Here is a 17,843-nt window from a genome sequence, read left to right as displayed (position 1 = left end):
GTAACATACTCGAACCAAGTTGAAATTTGTTGTACTACAGGATTTTATTTTATTTTATAGTAAAAGTTAGAACATGACTAGATCTGCAAGCAAATATTATCTTCAGGTTTAATTGACATGAAATTGCAGCTATTCTTAATTCTTTCTTTATTTATTTGTCTTCATGAAAATTGCAAAACTCAAATACAAACCCTACCACACCCTGATACCCTAGCCATCTATCACACAAGTAGCTCACTGCTATATATCTACAAGGCTGCAAAATTACACATTAGAGCATCAACATTGAATACGGGAAATCCCAAATGTATGCCAAATCCCAAATTTATTTACAATTCAGGCCCAAAAGATATTTTCATTGAAAGTTGTAAAATACAACTATTGCAAAAAATAAAAATACAATTAAGCTACAGTGTGATTTTAAATGTAAAATTGCATTGTAGCTCAATGGTAAAATAAAAAAAATAAAACTATTTTTTATACGGTTTGGTCTTCTCTCTCTTCTCTCTGCAGAAAATAATTTCCATTATCTTTCTCTCTTTCTTTCTACTCTCTCTTCTTCCAGTTCTTTCTTCTTCAACGGCATGGAGGCAACGATGTGGAGGCTCGATCAACTTTTGTGATGGAGGCATGGAGGTCGTGAGTTATTCATGGGTTTCTGGTGTGGGTTTGTTCATGGGTTTCCGGCGTTTGGGTCGGATTTGGTTGGCGTTTGGATCGACTTTGGTTTGGCGTTTGGCGTTTGGGGGATTTGTTCCAATGGGTTTGCTGGGTTTGATGATGCATTTTGATTTGGCTGGATTTTGCTCAGCGGAGGTGTGTGGTGCGACCGAGAACAGTGGAGATTGGCGTGGGTTTTGACAAGATTAACTTAGGTGTTGACAACGGTGGAGATCGGCGTGGTGGAGATTGGTGGGTGGCAAGATTGGTGTGGCGGAGATCAGTGGGTGGCAAGATCGGTGGAGCTGTGGTGGCTATGGCGTTGTGATCGGCGTGGGTGTTAATGTTTTTTTTTTTTTTGGGTTTGCTAGTATATGTGATCGGCGTTGTGGTGGCTGTGGTATTGGGATTGGCGTGATGGTTTTTTTTTTAGTTTCGCCGATTTGGGTTGATATGGATGAATGATGATGGAGGAGTTGGGTTGATTTAGATGATGGAGAAGGAGTCTGGAAAATGATGATGGAGGATTCTAGAAGGAGGATAAAATTGGGAAAAAACAAAAAAGGAAAAAATATATTTTATTGTGAAAATATATTATTTTAATGAATAGAATAAAATAGAAAAATAAAAGTTTGGATGTTGGGTATATTAAAAAATGATATCTTATAATTGATAAAGTGATTTTTTTAGATGATAAAATATGATATAATTGAGATAAATAAATGCAGATACTCTTATCAATAGAAAATGCTAAGTAGAGCTTATTTTTCTGTGCGCACATTTGAAATTTCTAAGTGGTCTGCTTGTTGGTCCACCCCAGGACATTTATCTGCCACACCACCCGACCCATCATCGACGACATCTTTCACAAAGTGATATCTTTGGCCATCTGGTGCCACCTGCCAAAGCACCATGAACATGTTGATGCTGTGATTGTAACATCCCAGTGATGATTTCACTAGTCTGTTGCTTCCCACCTATAAGAGCAACCACATCAGCTCTTTTAAAAATTTCCTCTATTTTACACAAAAAAACCTACCTTTTTGATTTTACACTATCACTTTTATAAAATCTTCACATCAGTTCCTCTATTTTACCCATCTTTTAATTAAATAATCAATACTTTTGTAATTTTTTATTACTTTTCCTAACCAACAAACGCACGCTCTCTCTCCTCTCATTTCTGATTTTTTTTCTCTCTCTCTTCTTTCTCATTTCTGATTCTTTCTCATTTCTGATTTTTTTTCTCTCTCTGTTCTTTCTCATTTCTCATTCTTCTCTCTCGCTCTCTCTTTCTCTCCTTTCTCATTTCAGACTTTTTTTTTCTCTCTCTCTCTACCAGCCCGTTTCAGATCATCTCTCTCTCTCTACCATCCCGTTTCAGATCAGCTCTCTCTCTACCATCCCGTTTCAGATCATCTCTCTCTCTCTACCCGTTTCAGAATCTTTCTCTCTCTCTCTCTCTCTCTCTCTCTCTCTCTCTCTCTCTCTCTCTCTCTCTCTCTCGATTAACACTTCGATCTGCTCGGATCCGAGCTCCGATCCATGATTCACCAGCTCCGAGCTCGGATTCGCTCCGATCCACAAGCTCCGATCCGTCCGATCCACAAGCTCCGATCCGTCCGATCCACCCGCTCCGATCTGCTCCGATTCGTCCGATCCACGAGCTCCGATCCGCTCCGATCCATCAGCTCCGATCCGCTCCGATCCACCCTCTCCGATCCGCGCCGATCCACCGGCTCCGATCCGAGCTCTGAGCTCCGATCCACGATCCACCAGCTTGGAGCTCCGATCCACAAGGTCCAATCCACAGCCACGAGCTCCGATCCGAGCTCCGATCTACTATCTGTGTGTATCTCTTTTTTTTTTTTTTTTTTTTTGAGAAGTGTATCGCTGTGATGATCTCTGTGTATTTGTTTGTGAGTGTGTTTGTGTGCATATGAGGAAAACGAAGATGAGCAGTTAACTGGGTTGTTGAGCACGGATAGGAGAGAGAAAAAAAGGAGCCAATGGAAATTAATAAAAAAATGGATGAACGAGCTACAGTAACCGTGTTAATATACACGGTTACTGTAGCTCGGGGATGAGTTTGCACAATTTTGCATGTTTTTACCCCCACTGATGTGTGCATTTTTTGGCTCAAAAGGTATAAAATTGGTAATTTTTTATGTTTTAAATAATTTTAACTGGACTGATGTGAATGCTCTAAGCCCTTCCTCTTCTTGGGTACTTTTATTCTTAGCTTCTTGTGGATGACTTGCCTCTTTGTTGCTTGCCATGTTTGTATGATTAGGATGTGAAAGTTGTGCTACAATGGTTGGGGAAACTAGTACCGTACTGGTGTGCTTTGGCTTGTATTTGTGACATTACATATATAGCTCTTCAAAGATCATTCTAAGTTGACATGGTGTGAAGTATCAGCTCTTAAATTTGAAAGCTGTCAATTCAGAACTGGAACAAAGGACACGAGGCACACAGTACTAGCTACCGTGTCAATATTATAGACTAGCACAGTCAGTCTATATTCAATAAGTCTAGAGTGACAACAATCTTCCCAATGAATGAAAACCAGCTCAACTGATGTAAAAATGTGAAAATTTATTGTCGGTGACATTACTCGGCTGTGTGTTTTGCCAATTGAGATTTGAGACACGATTAGGTCCAGTGCTATGCACCATGCTTTGCCCTAGTGGCTAGTGACACACCACCAAGATTTTCTTTCTGGGTAAAAGGGACACCACATGATTGCTATCACTTTTCTATGACAATAACAAGATACAAAGCTTTTCATTTTTGTCTTTTTGGTTGCGTTTAAAAGGAAACTTATTTTTTTATACAATGAGTGACGTAAAAAGCGCCAGGCATGGCTTAAAAAGGCCTATAAATATTCACGAAGATATGAACCTTACTGCCATCAGCTATGATATCACTTTATGGAAATTCTAGGCCTTAAGTATATCACTTCATGCCTACATCTTTAATTACTATTAAAGTTTGTGTAAAAATGAAATCATTGAGAAGTATTTATGGTGAAAAAACTTATACAAATTAAATGAGGGTTACAAACTAAAATTAAATACTTGAATTACTAAGTAAAATTCTAATTACTTTACTTACAACCCAAGTAATATTAAAATTACTTTACTTCACTCCAAGTAGAATTAGATGCAATCAATATGGACTACAAATTTTGACCTTGATTAGGTTTGGACTTGATATCTCTAAAGGCGTATCTTGAAAAACAGGAGAAGTAATAGGAACACTTAAATAGTAACAGAGAGACCATATATGCATCAAGTTTAAAGAACAATATTTCACATGCCCTAATCCAACGTTAGTGATGATAATAATTATCTTATATGATACTATTTTATAAATTATCTTACACATCTGGTACACATATGGTGTGACTCAGTCACTTGTTCATGAGATTAAAAAAAAATTTGTGGATATATAAATGGATACACAAATATTTTATCCAGTGAAAATTACTCTCTAAAAGTCCCTGGTGTAGCCATGAAACTATAAGCCCACCTTTCTTAAGGCCCATAGGCCCATAATCCGGAGGCTTCCTCTTACCAAGCTTAATTCTTCTCATAACACCTCACAGCTAAAGGGGAAATTAAAAGAATAAATGTCCAGCCAACTATGGTGTCCCATCTTCACTGCAACATTATGGCAGTATGGTACCGGATGCCAACTGCATGCAAATGCTAGAGTGAATTAAACTTGAATCATAATAGTTTCTCAGCAATTGATGATCATTGAAAGTAAATAAATAAACAAAAGTTATGTATAACTTTAATGGGTTAGTAACTTTTAGTCATGTTCAAGTGTTATGTATGTGGTAAATGAGATATTGGATTTAAGTCTCGTATCCTTACCCTTTACCTTCAAGAGATCTTTCGTTGTAATTATTTAGTGTTTGTGGGAAGAAAGAAAAACACTTGCCAAAGTGTTAATAAGGTGTTTCAACTTTCGAGAATTTATATATTAATTCCTTTGAAAACATGATGTATTATGTTATTTTTATTTCTTATTTTTCATGCGACCTACTAGCGTAAAACTTTTTTGAGTATATTTTTTATTCTCATTTTCATTTTCAATACCCAAAAAATGTGAGAATGAAAACAAATTACAAAAACAATTTTTTGGCATTTTCATTTTAACAAAATGAGTTCAATGGCATTTTCATAAACAAAACTTAAGATTGTGGAAAAAGATTGGGAGCATATTAATGAGAAAAGTAACTTCTTTTTTTTTTTTTTTAATGTAAGAATCAAGTGCCAAATGGGATACTCAATGTTTTTTTTTCAGATTCAGAATATATACAAAAAATGAAAATAAAAAACAAAATATGAGTTCTTGAAAGAACCAATCAAGATACACCCACCTTAGTATAATAAAAAATTTATATATATATATAAATAATCCACAAACACAATAAAGACATGAGTAACTTTTTGATACCATTGTTAGAACTTGTTTGTTATTATGTATAATTTAATTATAATGAACAACTTGACTTTTGTTTTATAAGTAAAAACACAAAATAAAATCTACTTGCAATATGCAAATAATCCACAAACACAATAAAGACACGAGTAACTTTATGATACCATTGTTAGAACTTGTTTGTTATTATGTACAATTTAATTATAATGAACAACTTGATTTTTGTCTTATAAGTAAAAACACGAAATAAAATCTGTAGATCCTAAGTGGATGACACCAAAGACACACTGTACTCACGAGACACCTAGTCCCTATTATTTAGCAGAAGATAAGACAATTAAAGAAAAATACAACAGTTTATCAAAAAGAAAACTAGTGTAAGGAGAAAAAAAAATTATAACTTGATAAAGAACAAAGAATCATTTCACTGCTACAAGATTATGAAAATCTTAATAAGTGTGTGTTTGGATTAATTTTTTTTCCGTGATTTATTAACTAATTTGTTTATGTACAGTATTTTAAAACTTCATTAATTTTTAAGGACAATTATACTTTTATCAACTTTTTAACAAATAAAATTTTCAATAATAAAAAATTCAAGTGCACACTTTATATATATATATATATATATATATATATATATATAGAATTTCAACCTGTGAAAATTTTTTGTAAGAGAACAAGAGACTTTATGCACACTAATTGAACAACATCTTTAAGTTACAAAAGCAAACATTGTTGTGATATTTTATTTCATTTTTTGAGAACATTGTTATGGTAGTTGAGTGCTTAGTGCTTGTACCTCTAGACAGGTTGTGCATTTATGTATTGCTAAATGTTTGCCACCACTCTCCTTATTGGCATCCATAGTAGTACTACTATATACTTTTTTTTTATGGGTCTATAGTAGTATATATGATTGATACATAGATTGTAAATTTGTAATATATCATGAAGAGTATGCTTTCCATTGCTGTGCATTTCATCCACATTTCATCATCATCAACATCAAAATACTCCTCTTCCCAAAAAACGTACATTTCGGCATTTGTTTCTAGAGAAAAGTTTTACAACGTACTTGTATACAACAATAAGTGCATACAAGATTATATGGCAGCAAAAAGAAAATGACTAATATAGAAGGGTTTACCTAATTATGTGCATTGCACATAACTATTAGACACATGTTACTTTCTTTAAGTTGCCACATAACTCATTATGCAACAATTGCTGCATACAAATATATTTGCAAGAATTAAACTTCCTTGTTATGAGTTCATTAGACTAGGTATATCTAGTATGTAATTTGGTATACTTTGTTATTCAACCAAAGATTAATGTCAATTAGTGTTTCTATTTGTGAGATTTATTATATAAGATATAGCACTAAATTTTTTTTTTTTAATAAGATTTACAAATTGTTATATTGATCAATTCCTTTTAGAAGATAGAAATAGAATTATCAATTATGTCGAAATTTGGTTTATTCAAGAGAATCTTTTTCTATTTTTAATTTAAAGATGTTCCTCATAGTTTTTTGTAATCTTAAGTTCAAATTTTTTATAGGGACGTTATACTGTTAGATAAACTAAATTGCTACAGTTAGTGAGATTTCCACGTGATAGCCTTTCACATGTTTGTGTAAAAAATATATTAAAAGGATCTCATTAGAATATCCTTGTTCTTTTGACATTAAAGGCACTTTTGAAAGTAGATTCCAAATATCTTTACGGGTCTTTACTCAGCCGTTGAGAATTTAAAATGTAAAATCTCAAGAATTATAAACTAGTAAAAGCATTCTCGTTAAGAATGCTAAATGTTATAAATACTAAATTTTAACATTAAGTTTGTAAAAAATATCAAAAAGTAAAGTACAAAAAACATGCTAAACTTAAAAAAAAAAAAAAAAAAAAAAAAAATTTGAGCTACAGTGAACTTTCATCTCTAATCTTAAAAAAATTATTATTTTAATGTTTGTGGTGGAAAACGGGATTTGTGTAGTTGTTTTTTATTATTTTAATGAGTAGTTTATGGAGTATTATTTAAAATGAAATGGTAAAAAAAAATAGAACTTTTGATGTTGGGTGTATTGTAAAATAAGTTGTTAAAATTGATAAAGTAACTTTTTGAGATGCTAAATACTAAAAAATTTAAATACTTTGATGGAAATATTCTAAGAGTTTACAACTAGCCTCCTCTCATGTACTTTGCACGTGAGATGAGGCTCATTTTAAGTATAGTGGTTTTATTTTATAGCCAAAAAACAATTTGTCTTTTTTTTTTTTATATATATAATTTTTATTTTGAGAATTTAACTTATAAGTGGATAAAAAAATTTTAAAAATCAATAGGAGAGTAATCATATTTGTTAGGCAATATTTTAGTGGAAGTTAGAATTGTATTTTTACCGAATTATCCTATAGTTTTGTCTTACTTAAACATAGAGGTGTGAAGGTTTTTTTTTTTTTTTTTTTTTTTTAATCTCAAACAGAAAAAGCCCTTATTTTTTTGGAAGCCAAAAAGCCCTTAAATAGTAGTATAAATAATCATAATTCCCGATAGCTGATATTTATGCGGCTCAAATGTGGTAAATTTTAAATTTATACCATATTTTGGATTAAATTATATTTAAAAAATGAATTATTAAAATATTCTTATGCTTATCCCTTTAGTGACTAAAGAAATCTATTTTAATAAATTAATAAATTTGACCACTACGGATGTAAGCCCCAAAAAAAATCATCATGGATACATTTTTAAATTGCATTGCAACAATAACCATCTTATTTGGATGAAATATATATATATATATATATATATATATTAACTTTTTTTTTTTGAGAATGAATTACAAAATTAACTTCGTGTAGAAATTATGAAGTATAATTAATGAAAATTTGAATTCAAGGACACATTACTCGTCAGTAATTATCTCAAATACTATATATATATATATATATATATATATATATATATATATATATATATATATATATATATATATATGAAAATTAATATTTTCTACCTAAAAGTTGGGAGTTGGCTAGAATTCTTGTATTTCCTAAAATTATGATGCATGTTCATAAATTGTAAAATTATCTCCCATAAAAAAACTAAAATCTAAAATTATCAAATAAATAATCAAAATTTCATAGTTTTTTAGGAATTATTCATTTTTAATCCAAATTCATATTTAAATAACTTACCCATAGAAATTTGGATTCAATATCCATGAGCCATAAGCAACCAAGCCTAATAATTTTAGAAAGAAGGGGATTTCAAAAATTCTTAAAATTTTCAACAAGCCGAACGCCAAGTAAATATTATACCAACTTATAGATCTTATAAATTTACTCAAATCTTGAAGTATTCGAAGCAAGGTAGTCAATATCGTACCATTATCTACCTTACTAGCAATACCAGTCATTAAACTGGTATCGTATTTCTCTAGAATGTACTTGATAAAATTCTAAGATGTACTTACAAATATTGATTATATCAAAGATTTTTAGTGTGACATTGATATTTTAACCAATATAATGGAGATGATTAATATTCAAATCCCCTTCTGTTAACTATCAAAGTATCAACAAAAGAAGAAGAAGTTATAATGCTTGTAAAGCTTACCAATAAGGTGGAGGACATCACAAGCCCTTTTTTTTAGAATAATCATTCTTGACCGTATCATTCATCTTGCAAAATAGATTACTTGAATTCTAATGTATCATTCATTTTTGCAAAATAGATTACTTGAATTCTAGGTCATGTTTTGAGGGTGTACTTCTTTGACATAACTCTTGAGCAAAGTTCACCTATAAGAAAATAATTTTAGATACCTAGTCATGTTGTTTTATATCTTGTTCATCCAAAAGGCATAAATGAATCGAAATGACAAATCTAATAACAAAATAATAATATAAAACTTATCACATGAATGATTTTCTAAATCATATGACCTCCCCCCAAATGGTAATAGGCATTTAGGTGAACTAGGGATATGTATAAATCTCTCATATGGGGGTAGGGTTCATACATTACATACATAATTTTCTCTCACATTTAACCCTTCCCCCAAGTTTTTAAATAAAAATGGTGAGAGGTGACGAGACGTGGCTATCCTATATGAGTATGACCACAATAACTCTTCTACTGTTGAGTAACCAATAACACCCAAAGAGCTTAGATAAGGATGCCCTCAAGTGATTTGATTCATAACAAAACCTCAACCACCCTCGTACCAATGGCTTTAGGTGGTGGAAGATAATGGTCAACACCAAGATTTCAGGTGCTAAGAGGCATTAATATTTAATTCACAAGTTGAACTAGCCTCATGCCATCATCTTTGAATGGAAGAATTCAAGACCTACCTCATACCAAGCCCTTAATCGTAGACGATGAGTATGAGTGATAAATCTTGTATCTCCATCTAATCCATAAGGAAAATGCTTCATATGATACTAATAAAGTGAACATATCTTCACCATTATTTTGGTGAAATCCTATTCTTACCATCATTCTCTTTGGTGAAAAATCCCATATATATCATTATATAAGGTAGCATATTTATTTACTTTCTTTTTTTATGAGTAAAAAAAGGATATGGATCAAGGTTGGTAGCACGTTCATTTGGATCATTAAACTTGGATATGCAATTGTGCATGCCCATTTGGACCACTTCCAAGTCAAAGGTTCAAGCCAGAGAAAGTGATGCTTGTTTGTGTTTGTTAACTTTGTTTGGTGTGTAGTGTGAACTGTGACTTGTGAGAGAGAGAGAAAGGCACACATGTGAGTCTTGACACATCAAAAAGATGAAACTTGAAAATAACTAAAAGGCAAAGCACTATTCCCTATCTCCAATGATCCCCTAAACTATAACTTTTTTTTTTTTTTTTTTTTTGCTGAGAGCCATAAACTATAACTTCTTTGTTTTTTCTTAAGAAACCCATAAACTATAAATAAAAAACCACCCAAAGGTCCAAAACCTAACCCTTATCTACTTTCTCAACTTCTTCTTTTTTTGGGTCATAGCCTCACCCATAAGTGTCATCTTGGACGGTGCCACCAGCTGACGTGTCACCCCCGACCTTTCAATAAGCCAAAATTCCACATTGTAAAGTCCCTTGCAATTCATACCCCTCCAGCTTTTCTTGGCTAACTTGCTTTGCTGCATTGTACATCTGAGAGACACGTCAGCATGAAGCCCAAAACTTGTCCAAAATGTACTACAACCCAAAGCACACAATAAAATGACTTCACAAAATAAACACTGCACTAGATTCCCACCCATCTCTCTCTCTCTCTCTCTCTCTCTCTCACTGAGTCTCTGATTGAAATTTTGTCTCAAACAGCTTTCTGAATATTTCAAACTCTCTCTCTCTCTCTCTCTCTCTGACCGTTTCCATTTCTCAGACACCATTTCAAATTCAAAACCCTAAAACTGATTTCTCAGTATCTTCTATAAGTCTGTTCCTTATTCTGTCAGAGAAAAGTTTCCATTTTTTTCTCTTCTGGGTACTAAATTTTTTTTCTCTGAATTTATTGCAAAAGCTGAGAAATTTTCACCATTTGGGTGTTGAGTTTCAAAAGGGTATGTTTTTTTTTTGATTTTTTATTAGAAGATTGAAGAAGATGATTCGGAGAAGATGATGATCAAAGAAGACTGTCTCTGATTTTCAGTTTGGTTGTGCTGAAACTGGGTGTTTTGGCTTTGACTTTGCAGTGATTTTTTTTAGGGCTTGATTAGGGTTTCTGGGTAAGCAAGTTTTTGTTAAACCCTTTTGTTCTAATTCTGCTTTTCAAGTTCAAATTTTTTATTTTCTGGGTTTAATTTTGTTTGGTGGTTAATCATTGTTTAGTTCTAGGTTTTTTTGTTTCTATTTTTGGTTTTTTATTCTTTTATTTTTTTTACTTCATTTTCAACTTTGGATGCTTAAAATTTCTAACTTGGTGGATTGTCAAGTTAGGTTTTGGACTTGAACAGCTTGAGAATTGGAGAGTTGTATCACTGAGAGAATAAGTGATTACTAAGGTATAGTTGTTACTTGTTATATAATTTAGTTCTTTTGCTTTGCTCTATGTGAATTTGTGGAATAGTCTTGGAAACTTGTGGGAAAAGTATTGAATAATTGAAATGCCTTATAAATTGTGTATACATTTTTTTTTTTGGTGTTGTATGAAGTTTTTAGAGGTTGGGGTTTGGGGCAAACTTTAGATAAAAAATGAAGTTTTACTTTTAACTTTTAGTTAAGGGGTAGCAGTAGAGTTTCTATGTGGGTGTGAACTGTGATCATTTCAAATGAGATTTTGGGCCATTTCTGGGATAATTAGATTGAGTGCCAAGTGATGGACAATTTACCTTGTTTGCCAAATGTGGTGCCCACCAGGTTCCTTTCAAGTTTTTTTTACTTATTATATAAGGGTATTACATATTTACATTCTATTTTTCATTATTATTCTGTTCCTTATGTTCTCAGTAGAATGCTTAGAAAGTATAGGTTAGTCTATTTTTAAAAGTTTCTTGGTTGGCAACCCAGTATCCTTTATTACTTATTCTTTGTAGTTGGCGTGGATTTCTCTAGAGCAAGATATGCTCTGCTACGTATTTTTAGAATTGTATTTTTTTTTTTTTTTACATGTGTTTCATGGCTGATACTTATGTAAAGTGCTCTGGGTGGGGGAGCCAAACTCAATGCACTCTGTGCTACTTTAGGTAGCAATATGCTATGTCCATTTACTTGTTCTTGTATTGGGCCATTGGCATCATTTTTTTGTGGCATCAAGAGTTTATCAAAGCCTCAAATTGATGAAGCATTCAACAAGTGAAGAGAAATTGATGAGATTGTAGAAGAATTACCCAACTTAGTTATGGTATCATATATTAATTATGAAAATTTTTAGTTGTTAATTCTATGGAAGGAATTGAGGTCATCCTTGAAGTCTATGGGCATTTCTGGTGCTGATCTTGGGGACTTTGTTTTGTATATTTTTTATTTTTATAATTGGTACCTTAAAGCTAGGGATCCTACAAAAATGATATTATGAAGGTTACATAAGAAGAGTTGACATGGTTGTTGGTTAACTTGGTTTATTGGAGGGGTGAGTACTGTCTAGGCCATTTAATGCCAAATTGTAAGGATCTTGTATCTCTTATGGCTTCAATATCCCTTGGATCATATTTTATTCCCTATCTGTTGAGAAACTCTTGCCCTGAGTTTCAGAAATCGATGGATGCCTCTGTCTATGTAGTTGTAGAGATGGCATCTGTGATCAGTTGGACCACAGGGTTAAAGGGGGGGGGGGGGGATTCAGAATGATTCATAATAGTAGTTCCAGCTGGATGTACTTATCCAGTATATTTGTTTTCATGTTAAAAGGATGTTAACAGGAAATGGGATGAAGTTAAGATAAAATTTAAGGTTGATATGCTGTGATTTTTTTTCTCCTCCTCCAGTTGAGGTTCATCATTTTCTCATAGCTCTTGTTGAGATTCAAGAGTGACTTCACATTTGTTTGAATAGGAGAAGGATGGTTCAAACCCACTCTCTTCATGAATTTGTGAAACTGTCTGGTCATCTCTGATCTACTTCTCCCTTCTTTAAAATCAAGTTGCTTTAATAATTTTAGATCCTATTTTATTAGGATTTTTTTTTATCTATGTGTATATATCATTCCTATCCCCCCCCCCCCTACTTAAATGTGGTATTAACTAGTAAGGTTTTATTTTTTATTTTTTATAAAGATATAGAGGATAATGAAATTTGGTTGAAGTCCTACTGTCCAATGAGATTGAGATTTGTTTGATGTATTGTCAACTTGTGGTGATCACCCTCTCTTCTTCCTTCTCAACATGTGTTCAATATTTAACCTTTTTTTTAATTGCTATCAGCAGGTGGGCCTCATTGAAATTGAAAAGAAAAAAAAATATATATTGAAGCAGTATGGGTACAAAAGACCATCAAAATGCAACTGACTCTCCTAATACTAAAGCAGAGGTGGGAGAGATAGACACCAGCGCACCTTTTCAATCTGTTAAAGATGCTGTCAACCTATTTGGTGAAGGTGCTTTCTCGGGGGAAAAACCTGCCATCAAGAAGGCAAAACCTCATTCTGCAGAGGTACTTGTGAATCTTCCATTTTCCTTGTGTTGTGAAGTACTTATAAATCTGTACCAGTTTTTGTTTGAATTAGTTAAATAAGTACTAGTTGTCACCTGCAAAATTTGGGAAAATATTGCATCTAGTGGTGCCATGCCTTGCGTTTACAGTTGAAAATGGAATGTGACTTCTCTCTCTCTCTCTCTCTCTCTCTCTCCCTCCAGATTATCATGACTAAAAGTACTCTTGCTGGCAAAAGTTGTTCTTCTTCATTGTCTCAGTATTCTAGAGATATTAATTATGCAGTCAAGGCATACTTGGACGCTAACAAATGTGTGGACCTTGCTATATATTCTGTGGATGTTGCCCAGTAATTTAAACTTTTATCCACTCTTCCCTAATTTCTTTTGGATGATGTTCTCATGTGGCTGAAGGCATAGTTTAGTTTTTTTTTTTTTGGGAAAAGAATATCTCTGGTTGTTATCTTGCAGAGGTTGTCACTTTTTGGGAAAAGAAGGAAAAACAAGTATCAATTACTAACATAACACAACTTGAGAATGAAGAATGAGAGGCTTCTATGGCCAATCCGAAACTGTTACTTGGAGTTTCTTATGTGTTTCTCCATATTTTTTATGCTTCAATTTTTGGTGCTTGTTTCAAAAATTGTGTTTTTAGCGTGGTAAACTGTAAAGGATGAAAACATACATGATTGCTTTACAAATTGTTGAGCCTAGGAGCTTCATTATTTCAGTTTCTATAGCAACAGATAGTGATTGTGTTCTCACTACTAAATTAAGAAAGAACCGTGTTTCTTAATTGACTTGGGGGAGAAGTTATGATAGGTTTTCATTTCATAAAGAACTTAGGGCAAGTTTTCTTTTTACCACTAGACACTTTTATCATCCAGGCATTTGTGAGATGGTTAATCGCCACAGATTTTTGTCCATTGAGACTCCTCTAACGTTTAATGAATCCTGTAATGCCAAGTTATACAATTGTTCTTTTTAAAGTTTAAAATATGTTGTTTATGATATTAGTTATTTCACTGCAGAGAGTACTGGCCAAGGAGACCCATCTTCTCTTGGCTCAGAAAGAGCTGAACAAGTTAAAGGAACAACTAAAGAATGCTGAAACCACTAAGGCCCAAGCCTTTGTAGAGCTTGAAAAGGCTAAAATAACAGTTGAGGGTTTGACTCAGAAGTTGACTTCACTTAGTGAATCCAGGGAATCAGCAGTCAAGGCAACAGAAGCTGCAAAGAATCAGGCAAAGGAGCTTGAAGAATCAAACTCTGGCCAACCTATTGGAACTAATGGTGCTTGGAAGCAAGACTTAGAAACTGCAAGAGAACAGTACATGATAGTGATTACTGAACTTGATGCTGCAAAGCAAGAATTAAGGAAAATCCGTCAGGGCTGTGATGAGTCCTTGGAAGCGAAAGTTGCTGCCTTAAAGCAAGCAGCAGAAGCCGAAGGTGCAGTGAAAGCAAACATGGAGAAAACTGGTGAGCTTTCCAAGGAAATTTCAACTATACAGGAATCAATTGTACATGTGAAGCTTGCAGCTTCACAAGCCCAAGAAGAACAAGCAAATATTTTTACTGAAAAGGATGTTCAAAGACAGTCATATAAAGCTAGTCTGGAGGAGTCATCAAAGAACTTGCTTGCTTTGAAGAAAGAGTTGGATCCTGAACTCACCAAAAATATGGAAGCACAACTGACCAATACAATGAATGAAATTGAGGCTCTGCAAAAGCAAATGGAAAATGCAAAGGCTTCGGATTTGGATTCTGTGAGAACTGTCACTTCAGAGTTGGATGATGCTAAGGGGTCACTACAGAAGGTCGCAGAAGAGGAAAGTACCCTTCGAAGCTTGGCAGAAGCTCTCAAGGTGGAGCTGGAGAATGTGAAAAAAGAGCATTCTGAACTGAAGGCAAAGGAAGCAGAAACAGAGTCTATTGCTGTAAATCTGCATGTCAAGCTTCAGAAAGTTAAATCTGAGCTTGAAGCATGCCTTGGGGAAGAATTGAAAGCAAGAGGTGCTTCTGAGGATATGATCTCAGCACTTAACCAGCTTTCTTCTGAAACTGAAAATGAACGCCGAGAAGCAGAAGAGATGAAAACTAAAGCAGAGGAGTTGAAGAAAGAAGCTGACACTACCAAAATTGCATTAGAAGAAGCAGAAAAGAAGCTGAGAGTTGCTTTGGAAGAAGCTGAAGAAGCAAAAGCAGCAGAGGCAAGTGCCCTTGATCGGATTAGGGCCTTGTCTGAGAGAACTACTGCTGCACGTGCCTCAACTTCTGAGTCAGGTGCCAATATCACAATATCGAGGGAAGAATATGAGTCCTTGAGCCGTAAAGTTGAGGAGTCTGACACATTAGCAGAAATGAAAGTGGCTGCTGCCATGGCTCAGGTAGAAGCTGTGAAGGCTAGTGAAAATGAGGCCCTCAAGAAGTTAGAAGCAACTGAGAAGGAGATTCAAGATATGAAAGCTGCAACTGAGGAGGCTCTTAAGAGGGCAGAGATGGCTGAAGCAGCCAAGAGGGCAGTGGAGGGAGAGATGCGGCGGTGGCGCGAGAAAGAACAAAAGAAGGCAGCTGAGGCTGCATCTCGGATTTTGGCAGAAACAGAGATGTCGTCAGAGTCATCCCCACTCCACTATAAGGTTCAAAAGCAAATCCAATCAGCAAAGCAAAACCAACCAACAAAAATTATTGAGGCTCGGAAGTTGGAGAAGAAGACTACTGTTTCAAAGAAAGTACTTTTACCTAATATCAGTGGCATCTTTCACAGGAAAAAGAATCAGATTGAGGGTGCATCTCCTTCGTATCTACCTGGTGAGAAGCCTGTGTGAATTTTTATTTTTTTTTTTTTTTTTTTTTTGTGTAGCCGAACTTTGTGCAATCATAAATGGTTAAGAGAGGAACTTGTTTGGTTGTGTGTATATTTGAGACCAATGGACCTAAATTCCCTGTTCTTCTGCTTGGAGAGGAAAAATGAACCATCAAAAGATGAGTTCCATAGCAACTTCAGGGAAGTGTGATTTTGTAAATGAGAGAAGTTAGATTATTGTTTTGAAAATTGGCATTGGAAATCTGAGTTTTCATTTTGTTACCATCATCATTCCTTAAAAATTATCAGGATAAATACACCAATCTAGTCTTTAAGCTAAGCTCAAGCGATAATGCATAAGCAGTTTGGTGTTTTTTTTTTTTGGAGAATGTAAAGCATACGGAATTTAATTGTTCAACTTCCACAACATGTAAATGTGGCATTGCTCAATTCTCCAATTAAAGACAATTTGGATATCATATTTTTCCTTTAATACAAAATGCAATCGTTTCCCCTTCAATTAAATCCTCAACCTTAGTACAAATGTATATATTTCTGGATTAATAAGCAAGATTTTATTCAACTTTAGTAATCTTACATAAACAAGCAAAAGTACAACGAGCAACAAGGGTGCAAACAAAAAAAAAATAAATAAATAAGCCTCGCTTGCTACTATACTACAAAAACAATAACCAAACAATCTAAAACGGTAACGAGATCTCCCACAAACATGGTACTTTTTTCTGAACAATGTTCTTCAAAGACTTCATGCATAACTTGTAGGAAACTTGAAAATTATAACCTTTGTCTTCTTTGTTGACTGCAACAATTGAAGGTTTTGCTGGGATTACTTAGATATGAGATTTCCACTGCTACAAAGAAGCCAACCGCATTTCTAATCCCTACTCCTTTCCATGAGAATCATGTTTCCTTACTCTTAAGCTTTGGTAGTTTTGTTGGTGATAGGTGTTTTGAGTATGACGCTTGAATTTGCACTCCACACAATCCATTGTTGTTGGCATAAAAATTTGGATCATTTATTTAATTTTAACATTTCATTTCCTATTTGAGACTCGTTAATGGGCATATAGATAACATTCATTATTTCATTTCCAGCCAATGCATGATCTAGAGCATTCGTTAAGGTCGAATTTTATAATGCAATTGATTAGTTTTTTATAGGGAGTCTAGCATTTTGAGTTTAAATGATATTTGTTCATTAGCTTTTGCTACTTCCAATGCAATTGTGATTTGTGTAAAATCTTAGAGCATTAGAATAAAATGTTCTAAAAAAATATTATTTTTATACATAAAAAATTTCCTTAATTTATTTTATTATAGTATTTAATATTGCACCATGTGTCTTATCACTTACTTTAACAAATCACCCATTAAAATAACCTAAAATAACACCCACCATTTATTGAAGAAAAAAAAAAAGAAAGTAAATCACCCACACTAAAGAGAGAGAAAGAGTAGAGAGGCAAGATAGAAGGGAGAGAGGTAGCAGAGAAGAGAGAGAAATTATTTTAAAAAATTAGCATATAGCAATTCTATAGTTCTATTAGTAGTCCCGGCAATTCTATAGTTCTACTAGCGTGCCCTAATGTTGTCATATGTGCTAAATGTTAAATTTAGCGTACCAAAAACACCCCCATCAAAACAGGCAAAGTCATTGTCCACTTTGTAATCTAATGCGCTATTCTTTTGAACTACACTGGGTCAATTTCTGTTTTTTAATTTGTGTCGTTGCCAACTCACGCTTTACATAGAAAGGGTCATAGATGATAGACCCTCTCTTAATTG

General features: G+C 33.8%; 1 protein-coding gene across 4 annotated transcripts; it reads left to right on the top strand.

Moving 5' to 3' along the window:
* The first annotated feature begins 10,372 nt into the window (after positions 1-10,372).
* On the top strand, positions 10,373-16,339 carry LOC142641059 (WEB family protein At5g55860). 4 transcript variants are annotated; one of them, XM_075815428.1, is made up of 4 exons: positions 10,373-10,867; positions 11,079-11,143; positions 13,004-13,229; positions 14,260-16,339. In XM_075815428.1, the coding sequence occupies exons 3-4, from the start codon at positions 13,053-13,055 to the stop codon at positions 16,057-16,059; spliced, it is 1,977 nt and encodes a 658-aa protein (XP_075671543.1). In that variant the 5' UTR covers positions 10,373-10,867; positions 11,079-11,143; positions 13,004-13,052; the 3' UTR covers positions 16,060-16,339. The 4 variants fall into 4 exon arrangements, with proteins under 4 accessions (XP_075671543.1, XP_075671542.1, XP_075671545.1 ...); XM_075815427.1 differs by having other exon boundaries at positions 10,453-10,867; positions 13,001-13,229; XM_075815430.1 differs by having other exon boundaries at positions 10,474-10,867; positions 11,075-11,143.
* Positions 16,340-17,843: the final 1,504 nt, after the last annotated feature.

The sequence above is a fragment of the Castanea sativa genome, chromosome 6, assembly GCF_040712315.1.
Source record: "Castanea sativa cultivar Marrone di Chiusa Pesio chromosome 6, ASM4071231v1".
In the NCBI taxonomy this organism is placed as follows: Eukaryota; Viridiplantae; Streptophyta; class Magnoliopsida; order Fagales; family Fagaceae; genus Castanea; species Castanea sativa.
This window is presented reverse-complemented; position numbering and strand designations above follow the sequence as displayed.